The sequence below is a fragment of the Agelaius phoeniceus genome, chromosome 24 (genome assembly GCF_051311805.1).
Source record: "Agelaius phoeniceus isolate bAgePho1 chromosome 24, bAgePho1.hap1, whole genome shotgun sequence".
Lineage (NCBI taxonomy): Eukaryota > Metazoa > Chordata > Aves > Passeriformes > Icteridae > Agelaius > Agelaius phoeniceus.
This window is the reverse complement of record NC_135288.1, coordinates 4,882,528-4,902,466: the sequence shown is the minus strand read 5'-3', so window position 1 is coordinate 4,902,466 and position 19,939 is coordinate 4,882,528. Positions and strand designations below refer to the sequence as shown.

The 19,939-nt window shown below is 52.4% G+C and overlaps 1 protein-coding gene across 1 annotated transcript in view; it reads left to right on the top strand.

Moving 5' to 3' along the window:
* AJAP1 (adherens junctions associated protein 1) overlaps nt 1-13,091 on the top strand; it is a 38,114-nt gene extending 25,023 nt beyond the window's left edge. Inside the window, exons 4-6 of the mRNA XM_077190385.1 lie at nt 2,040-2,282; nt 3,853-3,983; nt 8,423-13,091. Of these exons, the coding sequence (XP_077046500.1) occupies nt 2,040-2,282; nt 3,853-3,925 (316 nt within the window). The 3' untranslated portion in view covers nt 3,926-3,983; nt 8,423-13,091. The remainder of the gene's footprint in view (nt 1-2,039; nt 2,283-3,852; nt 3,984-8,422) is intronic.
* The last annotated feature ends 6,848 nt before the right edge of the window (nt 13,092-19,939 follow it).

The following is a 19,939-nucleotide window of genomic DNA, read 5'->3' as shown; positions in this document are numbered from 1 at the left end:
CAGCGTTGCTGGCGTAGCGACACGGCTGCAGCACGGGGCTGGGGGGAGCCTGGCTGGTGGCTCTCCCCTCCGGCCTGGCCGAGCTCTGCGTGGGTGCTGCAGCAAATCAGTTTCTGCAGCCAGGAGGCAATCACAACACCGGGTTGATGAGGAGCCTGCTGGCTAGCTGGGATGAGAGGAGAAGCCCTTTGCAGGGCTATGGAGGCATCTTCATCTTGGTATAGCTGTAATGCTGAGCAGCAGCCGGCTGAAAGCACCGAGGTTCTGTCCCCACAGCTGGACTTGCTTTGGGGAGTAGCCAGTGAGGCTCCCTACTTTATCTCAAGTGGGATTTAATTCACTGAACTTCCCTGGTTGCCGCAGTGTTTCAGTGAAGGAGCAGGGAGAATAGTTTATAAAACACTTGTGGGATTTGTCTCCAGTCGCAGCAGCGAGCGGTACGAGTCATTGATCCGGCTGACCACAGCTTGGCAGAGCAGCTCAGTAACTGCTGCTGAAGCCAAAAAGGGGGAAAAAATAAATCCAGTGATCAGTGTAGAATAGAAATGCTTTATAGTAAGTGAAATTGAGAAATCACCAGAGAAAATCCTCAGCAGGAGAGTGTGGGCAGCACCCAGGTGTGTCCAAGGTGAAGAAACAGTACCTGGGAGTTTGCTCCACTCTACCCAAACTGCCTCGGTTCACTGGGTGACCCCAGGCCACGTTCAGGCGCTCCATGGCAGGGCTGACCCACACCACACGCTCTGGCCCTGTCCCCAGCAGGGACACAGTCACTGTCCCCATCCTTTGGCTGGCATTTTTCCCCCTCAAGCAGGACGGGTGAGCGATGGCTGCGTGCCAAGCCAGCGTCCTTCTTGTCACTGCTCCTCCTGCACACGTGCCGTGGGGAGACAGCAGTTGGTTTAGGGCTGTCTCTTTCACTTGCATCAAGCAGAGCAGAGCCTGATGCTGTCACCCTGGCCAGCACTGCTCCCAGCAGAGCCCCACGTTCCTGTCCCCAGGGGTGCCCCTCCACAGACAGTGCCGGCATCCCCAGCTCCCACCACCCTCAGAGCTGCCACCTCCCAAAACTCCAGCGTTCTGCAAGGCGCTGTCAATCCCATCTGGAAAAAGTGGCATCTTAATTAAATCAGTGTCTAGACCCTGAAATAGGACCAGGCTGATTGAGGGCGGCTCCTGCGAGCTGGGGTTCTCCTCGTCTCTGACGTACTGAGGCAGAAGTGTTGTGCAGCCACGAGATCCTTATGAAGCCTCCAGAGCTGGAGGGGCCCCCGGAGAGCAGGGCTGCCCTGCCAGCCATCCCTCTGCTGTGTCACACCAGGTCCTGAGCTCATTTATCCTGAGAAGTTCCAACCTGTTGGCGTCTCCCAAATGGAAAGGGTTTCACTTCATTGTTCTCACCTACATATTTTCACTTAAGAAAAGGCTTTTGCTTCCTGCAGGTACAAAAGTGTGACTCATTAAGTCATTCCTCTGATGGGAAAAAGCTTGTGTCTAAAATGTAAATTTGGTTCTTATAAAAAAGCATCGAGCCAAATGACTGCTTGTGGCTGATCTTTCCAATTCTGAATTGGAATTGGAATTTCTGAATTCTAATCTAGTATGGAACAATCTGTAATGACTGGTCAATCAGGTGAGTTCCCTTGCCAAGTTTCAGGGTACAGTGTGCCTCCCATCCCTTCTGCTTTGGCCTTTCAGGCCATAACAGACTTATAAAAATGATGGAGGGCAACTTTTGACACAGACAGACAGTGGAATGGGACAGGGGGAATGGTTTTCAACTAAAGGGAAGACTTAGATTAGATCTTAGGGGAAATTTCTTCCCTATGAGAGTGGTGAGGCCCTAGCACAGGCTGCCCAGAGAAGCTGTGGCTGCCTCATCCTGGAAGAATCCAAGGCCGAGTTGAACAGGGCTTGGAACAACCTGATCTAATGGAAGGCATCCCCCATGGCAGGGGGATGGAACTGGAGGGTTTTTAAGGTCCCTCCCAACCCAGACCATCCCATGACTGTGGGATTCTCTCTCCCCCCGGGCCCAGCTGTGCGCAGAGCGGGCGCCCCCGGCGCAACAGCCACCAACGCAAGCTGGACCAGCAGGAGGAGAGCTGCCAGAACCTGACTGACTTCGCCCCCGCCCGCGTGCCCAGCGCCCTCGACATCTTCACCGCCTACAACGAGACGCTGCAGTGCTCCCACGAGTGCGTGCGGACCCCCGTGCCCGTCTACGCCGAGGACACCTTGCACTCGCCCGGGGATTATAAAACCACTTTCAATGGAAACAGGTGAGCTGGGCGCCGCGGTTTCCCGGTGTGGGGGCAGCGCCGTCCCGCTGGGGTGATGGGGCTCTGGTGCTCAGAGGGTTGTCCCTGAAATATTTTCTGAAAAATCCCTTTGGCAGGATTTTTTTTCTCCTGAGAAGCTGAGAGGCCTCAAAAATGAAATGTAAACAATAATTATCTGATTGCTTAGAATGTGGTTTGGAGGTTGCTTATCAACAGGTGCATCTTTGATTGGTCTCATGTAGATTGTTTTTACTTAATGACCAATCACAGGTCCAGCTGTGTTGATACTCTGGTCAGTCATTATCATTCTTGTCTAGCCTTCTATCTGTATCCTTTCTCTATTTCTTTTAGTATAGCATTTTTATTATAACATACATCATAAAATAATGAACCAGCCTTCTGAAACATGGAGTCAAGATTCTCATCTCTTCCCTTGTCGAGGTTGCCTGAAAATTCCACAAGGGGTGATGTTCCAGGGAGCATTTGGCAGAGCCTCCTACCTCTTGGGTGCTCACTCACTCACTCAGTGTGGGACTGGCCCCCTGACCCCAGTTCTGGCGGTGAGGCTTGGTGGGTGCCTCAGCAGCCCCTGGCCCTGCAGGGCTGGGCGAGCTCACCGCCACACACAGTGTTCATTTCCCAGCTGCTGCTGCTGCTCCTGCCAGCACGTAAAATGCTACTGGATCCGTTTTTCCAGCGCCCGTGCTGTCTCCTCAGTGGCATCGGCAAAGCTGCCGGGCTGCAAACAAGCAGGTGATTAATGGAGGAGCAGGCAGCGAGAGCCAAATGAACCGTTTGGCTGCTGCAAAACAACGGCACAGCGCTAACAAGGAGCATCGTTTCCAGCCAAGGGATGTGGCCCTGCTCTGCCAGCCCCTTGCCTGCCCGAGGTGGGGATCAGGAGCAGTGGGGTTGGGAGCGACGTTTCCCACACCACAGGCTGTCTCCAGAGTGCTTTCACTGCGTGCTGGTGTGGTTTCACCATATGGTAAATGTGTGTCCCCATCAAAGGTAGAGGGGAAGCCAGGCAGAGAGTTTTGAGGGAGAAAATGAGCAGCTGATGCTCCAGACAGCCTTGAGGAACCACGACATGTGTGGCAGCCACAGCCCAGATCTGCCTGCCCCAAGGACAGGCCTGGAGCCAACAATTTAATGCCTTTCAGCCAACATTGATGCCTTTTCAATCAGCATCTCTTGCTTGTGTGCGGGGTTCTGCTCATTCCTGCTGCATTTTCCAGGGTTTCTTCACATCTCAGGAGGTGGAGAACTGGCAGGGATTGTCACACCATTTTGTTGGGTGTCCACAAGCCTTGGTTTGATATGAACTCCAGCCAGGTGACAGAGAGTGCCTGTGTTCTGGCTAGCAGAGATCATGGCTTTTTCACCATCCAGGGATGCCCTCTGGGACCCTCTGTCCCAGAGCACTTCCAGGCAGCCTGGTGAGCCCAGGCCCACTCAAAGCATTGCTGCAGAGAGATGTAGAACAGCTGACTGTGCAGCAGGCCGCCCCGGCTTGCGCCGTGTGTGTTACGTACCAGCGTGTACAAGCCCCTCTTTCTGCTCACTGCAGACCCTCTTCTTCTGACCGGCATCTTATTCCCGTGGCCTTTGTGTCTGAGAAATGGTTTGAAATCTCCTGCTGACTGGCCGAAGCCTGTTTGACTTCTGGGGGCAGGGCAGACGCCAGCGGGCTGTTTCCTGGTACGTACCGCGCTCCCTGCACCCATCCCACATCCATCCTGCGCCCCCGCTATGCCCATCGTACCCTGCCTGGTGCCATCCTCCCTCCTGCACTTCCTTCAGTGTGACTGGACTCATTCCATGCCGTGGATGGGGCACTGGGAGCCAAACGAGGCTCCCTTTTCCAGGGAGGTTCATTGCAGACAGGCCAACACTAACGGGGAGGGACTGGGATGGACAAGGATTCAAAAGCAAAGAGTGCCTGGGGCAGCCTTGAAGTTCAGCCTGATCCCATGGTTCCAGCCCACCTCTGAAACCTCAGCAAGCCACAGTAATTTCCGTGCTGGGAAATGGCCTGATCTGTAATTAACCTCTGGTGGCATGATGGACAGCCTGCCTCGTTGGAGCATGCACGCTCCACCAGTATCTGAAAGCTCATTTGGTGATGTTTGCTGTCATGAACACTTCCATGCTCACTGCAAGGGTGCTGGGGTCCTCCTCCTCCTCCTCTTCCTCCTCCTTCTCCTCCTTCTCCTGCTGCTCTGCAAGGCCAACCCTTCGAGCACAGTCCCCAGCAGCCGGTCACCCCTGGGGTGTTGCTGTGACTGAAGGAGTGCAGTGTTGTTCTGGTTGCAACAGTACGATCTTTGGGGATTCCCTTCTCTTTCCTTGAGTTGGCCTAAGCCGTTTTCACCTCCTTGTGTCACTTTTGAAGGTGGCACAGCTGATAGCAGTGGCAGGAAAAGACAGGAAAAGTCTGTGTGTGCCAGCTCGCCCTGGGCAGCGGTGCCCGCTTGAGGCACGTGCGCAGGTGAATTAATAGCTCTGTCCCAAGTCCCTGCTGTAATGAATCATATATTCAGTGTAAATGAAATTTCCAGCCTTCCCTGGCTGCTGCTCACTTGGAATAGCCTGTTTAACATTATGCACAGCTATTGAACACAGAAATATAATTAGATTAGAATGGAAGGGAATAAAAAGTTAATGATCTTGGCCGTGCTGGGGCTGTGGTGTCTAGACAGGGCAGTTGAGGTGTGTGCCAGCACAATGGGGCACAGAGAGCAGGGATTCACCTGGCATGGCCCCACTGCCCTCCCCAGAGCCTCTCCTGGTTGCAGCAGCTGCACTGGTGAAGGTGAGAGGCTCTCACTCCCCATCCACTGATATGCTCATGTTTTTTTCTCTGACTCTGTTGTTGTGGCCATTGTCTCAGGGAGCAGAGGGCAAAGGAACCCAGGCAGGAGCTGGTGCCAGGAGTGAGGGCAGCAGGAGAATGAGCATGGGGGATCTGCAGGGAACACCTGCCTCAGTAATAACTCACTGGGCCTTTTCCACCCTCAGTTTTATAGTTTGGGAAGTCTTGCCATTGGCTTAAAGTGAATTAAATAACATATAAAGCAAGCCAGCTACACTCAATGCCACCTACAGCTCTCCATGCCTCAGGCAGAGGGAAGGAAGGAACAGCTTGAAGCACTGTTGGAATCCTGTATGGATCCCACTGCTCCTGCCCCAGGTCCTGTGAAACCCCAGGCCAAAGACTGTGCCCTGGTCACCTCCATAGATTTCTTTAAATAGCCTGAAGCCATTCCATTACGCCTTATTAAATCCTTGAAATTCTCATTGATCCGTTTTCATGGAATCCATAAAACGCACATTGACGCACTCTGGAAAAATCTATTGGGCTCGTACCTGCAGCATTACCTCTGTAATGGCACTTCAATTACAGATGCAATTCTGGAAGCTGCTGTTTGGTTTCATTAAGGATAACAAAATGAGATTGATCCCAAACCTGTTCTGCCTGTTCTCTGCACGTTTACTCTGCACAGGTGTGTTTGCACCAGCGTGTTTCTGGGACACACTTGCATAAGTGGTGTGTGTCCCAGCTGAAACGAGGTGCTGTTGGGAAATCCCTCAGGTGAAATGAGCATTCCAAGCTTTCATGTGTCACTGTGTAAGGTGCAGATGGCATGGAGATGAGCTCCCTGCTAGGCTGTCCCTACCAGCCTGTCCCTGCCACCGCGGTTGCCTTGTGTTGTCACCAGCTGCCAAGTGCCAGAGGAGCAGTGGGATGGAGGGAAGCAAGGGAGTGGAGGCATGGAGGATGCCTCTCCAGCTCTCGTTTCTAGGGGAGAGGCTGGTGGAAAAGGAGATGCAGCTGCTTGGGCTGCACCGTTTCCGGGGGAATGAGTATTTCCTGGCTGGCATCCACAGCTGCAGCAAGGTCACCTGAAGGGGACAGTTGCTGTTGACCCACTGCACCACAGCAGAGAGGGATAATCTGGAGCATGTGCAGCTTTCTGGCTGGAGGGGCTACATGCAGCTTTCTCCTCACAGCCCCTTTCTCCTGGTGTTTTGCACATTTTAATTGACAGCGCTTCACAGCTCTGAGCTGTCTTGTGTGCACATTAGTGCTCCTGATGGTGTGGGGCCAGAGCTGGAGGCACAAGGCAGGTGGCATGTCCCAGGACAGGGGTGGCAGGACAGAGGTGCTGCAGATGTTTTGTTAAGATGACTACTGGGAGCCAAGTTGGAATTTAATGTGAACTTCACATCTGACACACTGTGAGCCTGGTGTGAGGACTGAGCAGTTGAGGCAACAGATATAATGGACAGCACTGCAAAGCACCTCTAGCCTAGAGAGCTGCAGGCAGTGCCACATTTGTGTCAGAAAACCTGGTAAAACTCATCCAGGTACACAGGGAGCAGATGTTGAAGCTATTTCCTGGGGTCAGATTCCTCCTGTGCCAGCAGGAGCCACAGGGAGGGTTCCTGTGCTGCAGGCATGGTCCCTGTCAGGGCACCATCCCTCCCCACAGCAGGCAGGGCTGCCCGTGGCAAGCAGCTGGTGGAGCTTTCCAGCAGATTGCCTGCGCTGGCTTCTGGGCCCCACTGGAGCACCAGCTCCTTGGTAGATGTCACACCTCGGTGGATGTCACACCTCAGCAGCAGCTGCCAGCAGCTGCCTGAAGGGAGGGATGAAAAGGAAAGCTTCTCTTGCCTGGTGCCAGTGGCACTGGAGGAGCACCCAGACAGAGGCAGGAGCAGCACTGCTCTGCAGACCAGCACAGGACACGTGCCAAAGACTTGAGTGGCTTTGTCCAGGCACCACAGCACAGGATGGCTGGTTTGGCTTGATTTCATCCTGGCTTTGGGGCTTTCTGAAATGAAGTTTGAGATTCCGCATTATTCTTGTCCTTAATCCCGCTCTCTTTGACTGAAAAACCCCATGGAATGAGATTATACAAAAATCTGTAAGGTTGATCAAGCGCTGACCTACTTTGCACAAAGAGGCTATTTGGGATACAACACCGATTGTACACCCTGCTGTTGAGCATTAACCAGTGCCCACCAGGAGCCACGGGATGCTGGGCACCTCTGGCAGGGAGGGGACACTTTGGGGCCAGCAGCTGTGCTGGTTTGGTGACACCAGCCTGACCCTGCCCTGGCACAGAGCAGCGGGAGCTGACAGCAGTGTGTGGTAAAGCCACGCTGGAACACGGCAGCAGCTGCTGCTGGCCCCGTTCTGCCTAACAACAGCAAATGGTTTGTGTTAACATTAACAGATAATGAGTCATCATAAAAGATCCCAGCTTGTCTTTGGAGGAGTAGCAGCAGCCCCAGCACAGCCCCAGCACAGGAGATTAAGGACTCTGGAAAATCTGTCTCGCTAATTAAGACTTCAGGGTTGTTCTTGGAGATGGTGTATTGGGCATCTTGCTTAAAAATAGTGGTTTTTTTAGAGAAAGAATCTTGGAACAAAAAGCATAGCACATTCTGGATGCTGATCCCAGCCAGGCAGAGGGCACAGATTAGGGATGTGTGGGTTAGGAATGTGTATCCTGAGCGTGGCTGTACAGGGTGTAGGTACCTGCTGGCAGCTGTCTTTGGCACACCCAGCTGTGCTACAGCTCATTAAATGTCACAGACATGTAGAGCAAGTGGCCACACGCCAGTGATGGGGAGTGACTGTCTTCACATTGAGGGTCCAAAATTGCATAGGAAGACATCTTCCAGTAGATGGTAAATAAATAGCTTAAGGACTTTGATAGGATCTCTGGTTTGGTGCTTAACCAATTCCCTATTGATTCTTTAGATTTAACTTTAGAAAATCTTGTTAGTGCTTGTCATCATCTGCTCATCTGCCAGAGCACTTGCTGCTCGAGGCCCGAGTGTGAGAAGCTGCAGAATGCAGGGATGATCTGGAGTAAATACCACCCTGGAAAAGGGCCTGAGGAGAGAGAAGTAGTGGTCCCAATCCCCAGCACAGACCAGAAGCTGCAGAGAAGGAGGAGGAGGAGGTCACTGATACCCTGCTCCCCCAAAAATCCCACAGCTCCACAGCCAAGGGGGAAGGAGGAGGAAACCTCTAGGCTGTAAGAGATCATCCAAGCAGAGATGCAAGACTTGGTGCAAATTCCCTGTCATGACTTAATCTTTCTTTTTCTTCTCGTCCTCAACAGGATTCCATTGGTGAACCTGTAAAAAATATAAAAAAATAATGGGTTACCTGTACCTACCATTTCTGTTTACCAGTAGGAGACTCAAAGAGCAGCGTTCTATGGGCCAAATATATTTTTATAAAAATGAACACGCCTATAGGTAACTGCGTTGTCAAGGAGCACGTTTTTGGGAGGAGAGAAAGGAAAGTGTGCGAGTAAAGAATCCCGTGGAGGAGGAGGAGGAGGAAGAGGAGGAGGAGGAGGAGGAGGAGGAACCAGCAAAGGGATGGAAAGGGAAGGATAAGCGCCTGGAGCCCGGCCATGGACGGTGACTCTGAACCTGTGCCAATAATTACCATTATGTGCCATGAACCGATGCAAAGACTTTGCAAAGAGCTGAGACAATAACGCCTGGAAATGTTGTGGAGGACAAGTGGGGCATCTCTTCTGGTGGGGTCATCCATTCCAGTCCATACATACGGTATATGTAGAGAGAAAATATATATATATATATACACACACAAACACTTTTTGTACTGTAGCAATTTTTGAAGATCTTAAATACTCATTTTTAAAGAAGATGTCATGGGCTAAAAGTCTCATTTCTTTAACACGCATCATGCAAACTGGGTGATCTGATGTTTTCTACTTTGGCAGCTTGCCTGTCAACCTATATGTGTATATATAGGTAGACATATATACATATATATACGTGTGTGTGTGTATGTATAGACATATATATGTATGTATACATATATATATATAATTTTGGTTCTTTTTGGAAATGCTTTTCCAGCGACGTGACCGTGGTGGGAGACAGCTGGGGCTGTGCTGCCGGCGGGAAGCAGAGGAAAAGCTTCCCAAAACCATCCAGAGCATGGCTCAAGGCAGTGCTGAAGGTATTTCCAGGCTTCTCTATCCCGATACATCATCAAGATCGATGGGAAGAAGCTGGAAAGCCTGAGCCTGCCCCGTGTCCACAGTGCTGTGATTTCTGCCGTGCTAGGCATGACACCTTGGGGCTGGACGGGGCAGATTTTAGGGGTGGACTTCCAAGAGGTGGGTCTCTCTTGGCACAGAAGAAAAGATTTCAGGAATGGGGTGTGGGAAGGTTTTTGGAAAATGGCTTCTGAGTTGGCCACAGCACCAAAGTTTACTCAGCCCTGTGTGAGAAACCAGAGGAAGGAGCTCGTGTCCTCCTTCCCCAGCCTGGGGCTGTGGGATTGAGAGAGCCTCTTCCTTTGTTCTCCCAGTCTTGGCTGGCTCTGCTGCAGCAGGAGAAGACACAGCCGGCTGTCCACAATCCTGGAGATCTCTTAATTGTGTTTAAAGGGAATTTTTGCCGGGGAAGCACAATTTTGCAGGCTCCAGTTTGGTGTGTTGCTCTAGAAACACGTCCACGCCCGTCCAGCTCCTGCTGGGGTGGGTGGTGTTCGTGGGTGCTGACCCTAAACCCTCTGTCCAAGTCTTTCCATGGAGTCAGGTGCTGCCATGCCGTGCTGCACATCAGACACTGGGATGGGTCTCACTTGGGTCCCTTCAATGTTAAAAGGGTGGAAACAATAGCAGAGATCAGACCAAAGTCCTCCAGTTCTTTTTGTAAACTGCCCTTGGTAAATACTAGTGGTTTTTTAGAATTATCCAGATCCACGTTTCTACTCCCCCACTGATTACTCAGCTCCTTTTCTTTATGATAATGAACGTGCAGTTTAAAAACAAACAAACAAAAAAGTAGAACCCTGTGGTGTTGCGCATAGCCACGCGTGCGGTCTCTTGTTCCCGTGTCCTTTTCTGTCCTTTTCCCATGGAATTGCACAGTCTGGATTATTTGTCCTGAATTTTTGGACGCTGCCTCAGACAGAAGTCTTCCTTGCCAGCCCTGACAATTACCTGCGGACTTGAGCCAACCATCCCCTGGGCAGAGCTGTGTCTCCTGGGTGGCTCATGTCCTGCTCTCCAGAGCATTGGATGCCTCCAGGGAGAAGAGGAGACAGTGTCTTGCTAGAGCAGTGGCCCCCAAAGCTTTAGCTATCCCTGGGGAACGTGGGGAGTGTCTGTCCTTGGGAACTGTGGAGTCTGAGCAACTACTCCAGGGTCATCTCAGTGTCCTGGGGCTTTTTCTGTGATGCTGGTGTCAGTGGTGCAGCCCTTGCCCACAGGCTCTCCTCCCTTTGTGACTTCATGGGAATCCATCCACGCCAGCTTTGAGCCATGTTCCTTGTGCTTCTCCCCTTAATCTTCCTATTTATTTCATTCCCACAGGTATTCCAGTGTAATTGCGGTAGCAGTATGACAAGAAATATATCTCAGCTCCTTCATTGCAGGGCATCCGAAGCAGCATTCTGTGTTTCTGCATGGATGGAACCTGCTGCCCGCAGGGAAGTTGTCAGGCAGAGCTGGGAGATGCCAGGGCAGCACTGGTGCAAGCAGTGATGGTGATGGCAGTGGTGATGGAGAGGCACCTGGCTCACAGGAAATTCCCTGTGGAGCTGGGGAAGAGGAAGGGAAACCGTGTGTGTGTGTGTGTGTGTGTGTGAGAGAGAGAGAGAGGGAGAGAGAAGGAAGGTGAATCACTGCAACCCTGAGCATGGGCACAGGTTTCAGAGGGCAGGACTTGCATGAGCTTCCCCCCCCCCAGTCTGCAGCAGGACATGTCCTGGTCTCCCCGGAGCTGAGCAGTGAACCAGGGAACAAAAGTAGATGCACAATCTTCCCTTATTTATAAGGACCAACAGCACTTGCACTTTATCAGAGGAAGCCTCCCCCCATCCATGCTGGGCCACTGCAGTGGAGGGAGAGGAGGAGGAGGAAGGGCTGGGATGGAGCTGCTGATGCAGTGATGGACGAGGCAGGATCCAGGCGTCCCAAGGTCTTGCACAGTGAAGAGAAATGAACTGTGTTGATCTCATTCCTTCCTATTGATGAAAGCCAAAAAACAAGAAAGAAATGAGAATAGAAAGTCACATTTCCATGGCATAGTCTATTGAGGAGATCTTCCCACCGTGGAAAAGCAGGGAAGCGTGGTGTTCTCAGACACGCTCCTGTGGGAGCTTTGTCATGTTTTGGGCACATCGTCTCACCCCTAGGTCCTGGAAGCTTGAAAAAAGAAAAGTTTTGCTCCTTGCTTTGCTGTAAGCCCTCAGCCCGCTGCTGCTTGTTTGTTTTCAGTTCATTTTCCAGATTCCTTAGCCCCTGAACAGTCCCTGAGAAACACACCATGGCAGCCAAGAGGCTGCCACATTCCCCAGACCTGTCATGGGGTGTCTGTGTGTCACTTGTGGCTCTTAGAGGAGAATGTGGCGTGGCACAAGCCACCCATGGCAAGGAGAGGTTGGCTCTCCTTGGGCTCTGCAGCAAGCCCAGGCTTCCCAGGACTGTCTGGGACTCTCCTCCCTCCACATCCCTTGCAAACCCTGAGCAGGAGCCACAGGATGCGCCGCTTCCACCGGGCCAGGGGTCAGTGCCACTGCTGCCACTGGCACCGGTGGGCTTTATCCTGCACCAAACTGAGCAGGTTTGGGGCTCCAGGTCTGAGCTCCCACATCATGGCACCAACAGGTAGGGCAGGCAGGGTTTGCTCCTCAATCCCCTGACCTTTGGAAGCCCCGAGGGCGGCTTCACCCCACAGCACCCCGGGCAGAGCCGGTCCTGGGCAGCCGCCTGTCTCTCCAGATCCGATCGTTTACCTTCACTCTGTCTTCCCAGCTGGAGAAAGGGCGGCCGGTGGTGGTGGCAGGAGCCGTGCTCCAGAGAACACCAGTGCTCCATGGGACACCATGGGGTCAAGGGCACCGAGCCTGCCAGGAGGTCACCGTAGCGATGGCAGAGCTGGCGCGGGGACGGATTTCAGGTTACCTCTTCTCCACTGGCAGCTTGTTTGCGAAGGAAGGTAGTTCAGCTGAAACGGTAGTTTAATAGTAGATATTCTACACATAATATATATTTTGTAAAAAAAAAAATTAAAAAAAAAATAAAATAGAACAAAAATATATCTATCCTATCTCAGCCCACCCATTTCAGGATGAATGTGGTTGGAATTTTCGTTCAACCAGATATTAAATCTGTACGCGATTTTTTCAAAACCAGCAAGAAATCCCTTGCCATTTCCAAGTCTGTGGGTTTGGTCTCCTGAGCTCATCTAACGCTTCTCACACATTTTTAAGAATTACTCTCAGCATTTGTAGGTACATTTTTAATAGTGTCACGAGTGAAGATAATATTTACTTTGAAAAAAGTATATGTTGCACAAAAATGTACACTAAGGGCACAGATTTCTGACCCAGATTCTTCTATTTTAGGTTCCAAGGGGTTTATTTTTTGTTTGATAGGACATGTACAGTGAAGTTTACACTTTATTTTTATTTTGCCAAAACCCGTTTTCTAACATGAGACAGTTTTACTTTGTAACCGGTTTTACATCACTGAGTACTTCTTTCTTTTCCTGGGAAAATCCTGCACCAGGAGGCACCCAATGGAAGCGCCGTCACCTTTTGGCATGGTGGCTGCCCCACCCGCCCACGGCGCGAACCGGGGCAGTGCCAAAAGGACCTTTTTTCTTCCTGAGCGGTTTTTAATTTGTCTCTGTCCGTGGAAGCCGTGTATTTGGAAGCACTGTAAATGCCACCCTGTCCCCTTGCCCTCTGTATATTTAGTACTCTGATGTTGCTATTAAAACTGATATGAGAACCGCGCAGCCGCTGCTGACTGGGTTCCTCCGCGCGCGGTGCCTGGGGAGGGGACGGGGTTGGTTTGGTCTCCAGGGGGATCCATGTCTCAGCAAGGAGTCTTTCTGGTGAAATCCCCCTGTTCCCAGCTGTGCACACCTCGGGTGAGCAGCAGGGAAATGGCCCTGCCTTGATCCTGAGCAGAGGGTCCTGTGCATCCCCTTGGACTCGCCGCCACAGCAGTGCCACCTCCACACCCTATGGCACAGGCGGGAGGGTGCCAGGTCCCCAGGCTCACCCAGTGTCCCCCAGGGCTTTGAAGGGACCCTGTGTGCCTTGGGACAGCTGCTTGGAAGAGGGAAGCCATTGAACAGGACTGTTGGGGTGTTAATTAAGCATCACTAAAGATGCCTTAAACAAACAGCTCTGCTGTGAAATCACTTCACCCAGCTACATCTTTTACCCAAGGAGGAGTCCTGGCTGTGAGCAGGTAAGTGGTGGCTCTGGTTTGCACATTGGGTGTGGACCAGGCGATGATGGGTCACACTCAGGCTGGCCCTGCTCTGCTGCTCAACAGATGGACAGACAGATGGACAGACAGATGTGGGGACTAGGCAGCACAAGGAGGGCTCTTGCCAGGCAGCAGGGACAGCTCCCATAGCCCCCCTTGCTCCCACAGCATCCCCCTTCCCCAGGGCACCGTGGGACAGCATAGCTGTCATCCTCACAATGCCATCTGACCTGGAAAAGGGGAAAAGCTTTCATTGGTGGCCATGTTGGCTTTGAAGAGGGATGATCTGGGATGACAGAGAGACCAGCACAGCCACCTGCCACTTGCATTCCCAGGCTGTGGCAGCAGCCTTCCTGCAGTGCCAGCACCCTCCACAACTCTCCGTGCCAGACCAGAGAGGATGCCCAGCCCCAGCCCAGCCAATCTCCAAAAAGCTCCATTCTGCAGGAAAATATATAGAAAAACGGGGAGGGACAAAGTGAGCTGCTCTTCATTTTAAGGCCAAATTGCCAGCTTAAATCACCGAGACAATGTGTACAAGCGAACAGGATGCGAATGGCCTCAGAGCTGCATATATCAACCAGAGAACTCTGTTCATTTCCAGATGCAAGTGGGATTTCAGGGCATGAAATACAGTGTTAGGTTCTCATTCCTTTCCCTGCTATTTATCACAGCCGGAAACGTACTCACCAGCCTGAGCTGTTCCAAGTGACGCTGCTGGGAGCGTGGAGGGAGAAATATTGTGCTGAGCTGTGGGAGAGGGATTGGGGTGGGACGAGGCAAGCAGCCAAAGGGAAGAACCAGCATCCCTACTCCCTCCAGCACCCACTGCCCCAGCATGGAGCCGGGAGCATCCCCTCCTGCTGCTCGTCCCGCCGTGCAGCAAGGGCCATGCACCACACACCATGCCCTGGGTTAAACGGTGCCACGAGTGGTGCCCAGGGCTGGAGGGGCTGTGACAGGGTCACCGTCCCCTTGTCAGCACTGGAGACTGCCAGCTCATGTCCCTTCCAGCGCTGCTCGGCGGGGCGAGGCTGGAAAATGAGGCTGGAAACAAAACACCACACACTGTGCCGCAGCACACAGTTCTGATAAAAAGTAGGACTAAGCATTATCCAAGTTTAATTATTATAATTATACCGGGGCGAAGTAATTGCTGGGGATATTTTAAGCTTCAATCAACACGCTATTTTGAAAACCGAAGCCTTGATTTACCCAGGGCGAGGTGGTAACCATCAACAGGCACCCGTGCTGCTGGCAGCCAGAGGAGCCCACCGGGAGGGTTTGTGAGCTGCTTAGAGCTTCTTGTCTTAAAATAGGGATTTGGGAGGGTGGGGGGGTGAGACAAACAGTGGGAAGGTGGAAAGGGGTCCCCCATGTCCCACAAAGCATTGACTAGAAGCCTGGATGCAGCAACAGGATGGGCTGCAGGAGCAGCCTCAGCTTCAGGAAGAGGAGCCATGCAGGATAGGCAACCCCAGCTCTGAGGAAGATTGGCTGGGGCTGGATGATGTAGTGATGCTGAAATCATTTAAGCTTGTTATGGTGGTTTCTATGGCTCTCTGGCTGGATGTAACAAATTGTCTGCATCATTTTCCAGATGGATCATTCTTAAATCATCCAGGACAGGCTTCAGGGCTCTGCACTGAAGCAGCGGAAGGCACTTTGGTTCAATAAATGCTGCAACGGTTCTGTATCAAGTGCTATTTCTTATTAAAAGTGTAAGTACATCATCCCAGCTGATGGGTCTCACAGCCAAGATCTCCACGCTCTCTCACTCAGAGAGGTGCCCTTAGGTCCCCAAGGGGATGGGGGACAGGGATGGGGGGCCCCATGTGGGTGCCTGTGGTGGCAGAGGGGCTCAGTGGCACAGCAGAGGGAACACTGATGGATAAGGTTGCCCAGCAGCTCATCCCTACTCCCTGCTTCCCCCTCCCCAGGCAGGTGCCAACCCCCAGCACTGCCCAACTCCTGGCGGATGGCGCAGCCCAAGCAAGCCTGAACAAAACCTCTTATTAAAATTGGAATCAGCTGACCCCTTATTATTATTAGCTGACCCCTCTCTGTGAGGAGAGCTGCAGCCACAATCCCTCAGTAAGTTCTGCTGCAGAACAGAGGGTTTATCCCTGCTGCCCTCGCTGAAGCAGCCCATGGTGCCCCATGGCACAGCGAGATGTCGATGTGCCCGGCTCTGTCACCACTCTTGGCCGCACCCGGTGCTCCCGGTGAATGATGAGAGATGAGAGAGCAGTTTGTTACTGCCAGGCAATTTGGGCTAATAAGCAGTTCAAGGCAGCGACGCCTCTCAGCAGAGATGAGTTATGGCAGGAGGGCTTGGAGAGGAAGAGCCCCGAGGGTGCTGCAGTGGAGGAGCCCGCATGGCACATGTCAGCACAGCCCATGGTGGGCTCACTCTGTGATGGGGCTGGTCCATGGTGGGCTCAGTCCAGAGTGGGCTCAGCCCAAAATCTCCCTCAGCCCACCTGGGATGGGCAGGGCAGCTGCTCATGACTTGTGCTGTGGACTGGCTTTCCACTGGGGCTTCTCCTAAGGACTCAGGATGCAGTCCCCAGGTTTCAAATGCCAGGCTTGAACTGGATCTAATCTTGGGTATTTCTGATGCTGGCAGGGACTGAGCCCCAGGGCTGTGGGACCTGCTTGGCTCTGCCAGCAGTGACATGTCTCTCTGTGTTTAATAAACGTAGCAGAATGAAATCCCCATTGTTCCTGCTCATCTTCCGAGCATGATTTTAACTGAAAACTGACATTTGTCTAAGTTCCTTGTCAGGCCAAAACAAGGACAGACTTTCTTGGGGGGGTTATTATCTTTCCCTTGCAAATTTTCAAGCATGAATAAATGCTGTGGCTGGCGCAGAGGACGGAGGCGGGAGCTGGTGGTGGGTGTCCTGGGAGCCAGCTCCTCGCTTCTGCCACAGCAGGATGAAAGCAGGAGGAGCAAAAGCCCTGGTGGCCCTTGGGGGCAAGGTGACATCGCAGCGTGAAGCCCGTGTGACACCCAGGTCACAGAGCACAGCAGGGCATCACTCAAGCAGTAGTGCCAGGGGAAACACATCCACCCCTGCAGGCGAGCGTGTCCTCCCAGGTGTGGTTATTGACCTGCCTGAGGGCTCTGAGGTGGCTGACGGGCACTTTCCCCCTGCAGCAATTGATTCCAGTCAGCTTAGATCAGGGAACAGTTGATTTCTCTGCCTGATACTCACTCTGGCCTTCAATAACACCGTGTTTAGGAATAGATCCCAGGATTCACTGGCAGGAGCATGTAGCCATGGTATTTTTGGAAAAATCCCTTGGCCAGGATTTTTCTCCTAAGAAGCTGAGAAGCCTCAGATGAAAAGAAAAATAATAATTATCTGCTGCTGTGGAATGCAGCAGGGGCATCTTTGATTGGTCCATGTTGGTTGTTTCTAATTAATGGCCAATCACAGTCCAGCTGTCCCGGACTCTCTGGTCAGTCACAAGATTTTATTATCATTCCATTCCTTTCCTTTCAAGCCTTCTGATGAAATCCTTTCTTCTATTCTTTTAGTATAATTTTAACAGATCATTTTCTTTTAATATAATATATATAATAAAATAATAAATCAGCCTTCTGAAACAGGGAAGATTCTCATCTCTTCCCTCATCCTGGGACCCCTGTGAACACCACCACAGGAGCACAAAGCCTGAAGTCCGATGGACAGCACTAACAGGCTCAATGTGGGCACTCAGAATGCATCATCCCATCCCAGGACTGGCTGGCCAGGGGTCCTGAGTGCTTGTAGGTACAGCAGCCACCCTGCCACCCTCCCCCAGCACCTTTCCAATTTCCAGCCCATCCTTCCCTTCTTAAAAGCCCAGCCAGTACTCTGCCCTTGCACTAGAAAAAGCACAGCTTGACATTTGTTTTTCCCTACCTATTTCTCATCCCTGTTTTCCTCCTCGTTGCTTCAGCCTCCACGACAATGTCCCAACCAGCAGCTCGGCACAAAGCAGTGGATTGCAGCCAGCACCATTTGTGAAATGGGTCTGTGAAGCCATGGGAAGAGCCATATCCATGTAACAGTCCATAAAGCTGTCCATTGGAGCAGTTAGCCATGCTCAGCCCCTGGGAGAGAAAAAGCCCCACAATCACCAATTTGCTTTCAATCAGCCCTAAGAGCCTCTTGGCCAAAGCCATTCTGCATCCATGGATGCTGTTAATGTTTGGGCTGGTGTATTTGCCCTGGCATTCTCCCAGGGGTTAAGGAGACAGAAACCCTCAAAACCTGTCTCTCCTGGGCAGACACTGGCAGGCTGAAGCTTTGCTGTGGGTGCATGTCCCACATCACCTGGGCAGAACCTGGCTCAGTGTCCCTTGTCCCAGAACCTGGTTCCGTGTCCCCTGTCCCAGAACCTGGCTCAGTGTCCCTTATCCCAGAAGCTGGCTCAGTGTCCCTTATCCCAGAACCTGGCTCAGTGTCCAGCATTTTTCCAAGTCCAGCAGAGAGCATGGCTGAAAACCAGGTGCCAGGACTAATAGTTTAAATGCCAATAAACCCCTTTCCCCAAGTGTTGGCAGGTTTTAGAATTGTCTGGCTTTGAATAATTGACTCCCAAAGGCACTGAGGTCACCTCTCCTTGAGCAGAGGGGAGGGCAGAGCAGGGCTGTGCACACATCCCAGAGGAACAACTCCGAGGCAGGATGGGAAAAGAAGCAGCCCAAGAAAACTCCCTCCAGTGCCCACAGCACTGCTTAGTGCCAGGGAGAGTGGGAGTGGGTGAGAAGCCCCTCTCCCAGTGGGGAGACAGCCTGCTGGCAGGCACAAAGGCAGTGACAGCTGAGTGACACCGAGCAGCAGCTGCCAAAGCCCGAGCATCCCATCCCCAGGGGGCTGGGAAGAGACTGGACAGTGCAGCCTCACTGGTGGCAACCAGCCAAAAGCCCTGGGCACATGGACAGAGCAGACAAAGCAGGGGGATGAGAGCCCCCCAAGCCACTGGAGACCACCGAGGGTTGCTGGGCCCCACTGAATGGATTCGGAGCTGTTTGGTGGCCAAGAACCGCCCTCAGTCCTGCCAGAGAGGCATGAAGTGTCAGCTCAGGGAGTGCCAGCCTGGCTTGCAAAGAGAGGAAAGAAAAGGGGAAGTGAAGGTTCCCAAGCTCCATGAAATTCCTTCCCAGGGCCCAGCTGCAGCCCCATGTGAGGGAGCCAAGAGGGCGAATGCAGCAGGCCCCGCAGGGGCAGGGCCAGTGCTGCGGTTCCCAGGGAAGAGAGGACATTGAGGCTGTGCTTTCAAGGTGAAAAGGAGGAGAAAAGGGAAAGGGGTGTGAGAAAGAAAGAAAGAAGATGAGGCATTGGTAGGATGCAGCAGGAATGGTACCAAATGGGCACTTCACAACTTGAGGAAAGCTTGGGAGAGCCATTAAAGCCAGAGATCAGTGAAGGGGGAAATTGAAATGTTAGGGGCTGGAACGGAAAATTAGGCTCAGATAATGGCCCTGGGGTTTAAAGCACCCTCCAATAATCTGTGGTGAGGAGCTGTTAAACACTCCCACTGGAGATGTCTTTGCATCCAGCTGCCCTGCTAAGCAAAATCCCCAGAGCTGTGGCATGATAGGCATGGGGTCACAAGGTCCTGCCAGCTCCCTGGCATTGCTGATCAGTGCTGTAGATAGCAGGGTAAATCCCAGAGATGAAGGACAGGCTGGAAATGCTCGGGCAAAGCAGCAGCAGTGAGGCCCAAAGGACTGGATTTCCACAGCCCTTTCCAAAAATGCCACAGAAACTGCCAGGACTGCTCTGGACCTGTCCCCTCTTGCCACGGTACTGCCAGGGAGATGGGACTCATGACACCCACAGGCAGGGCCCACGCTCAGAGCTGGGGCAGCAGCAGGATTAGGATGCCTGGGAAGTCCTACAGCTGGACTGGGGAGGAGGGATGGCTCTTTGCAATTAGGCTGAGTCAAATGCCTTTGATCTAAAAGGGATTTGGACTGGAGTAGGACGTGCTTGTCCACCCCTGTGCGCGACGGCTGCCAGGAGCACTTGGCATGGCTGGCCTCCCTCTGCCACTTCCAGCTAGCCAGCCTGGGCTGGGGCTGCTCCAGCAGCACCCTTGGAGAAAAAGGGGCCATGGAACAGCCTGGTTCAGTGGGAGATATTCCTGCACCTGGTTTAGTGGGAGGTGTCCCTGCCCATGGCAAGGAGATGGAATGAGATGAACTTCAAGGTCCCTCCCAGCCCAAACCAGACTGTGATTCTGTGATTCTGTGATTCTGTGATCCTGAACCCTTCCTGCAGCTGAACAGGGCTGACATCCTCTGTCAGCACTCCCAAACACAAATGCCCAACACTCCACATCAAACAAAAGTGCACATGGAGC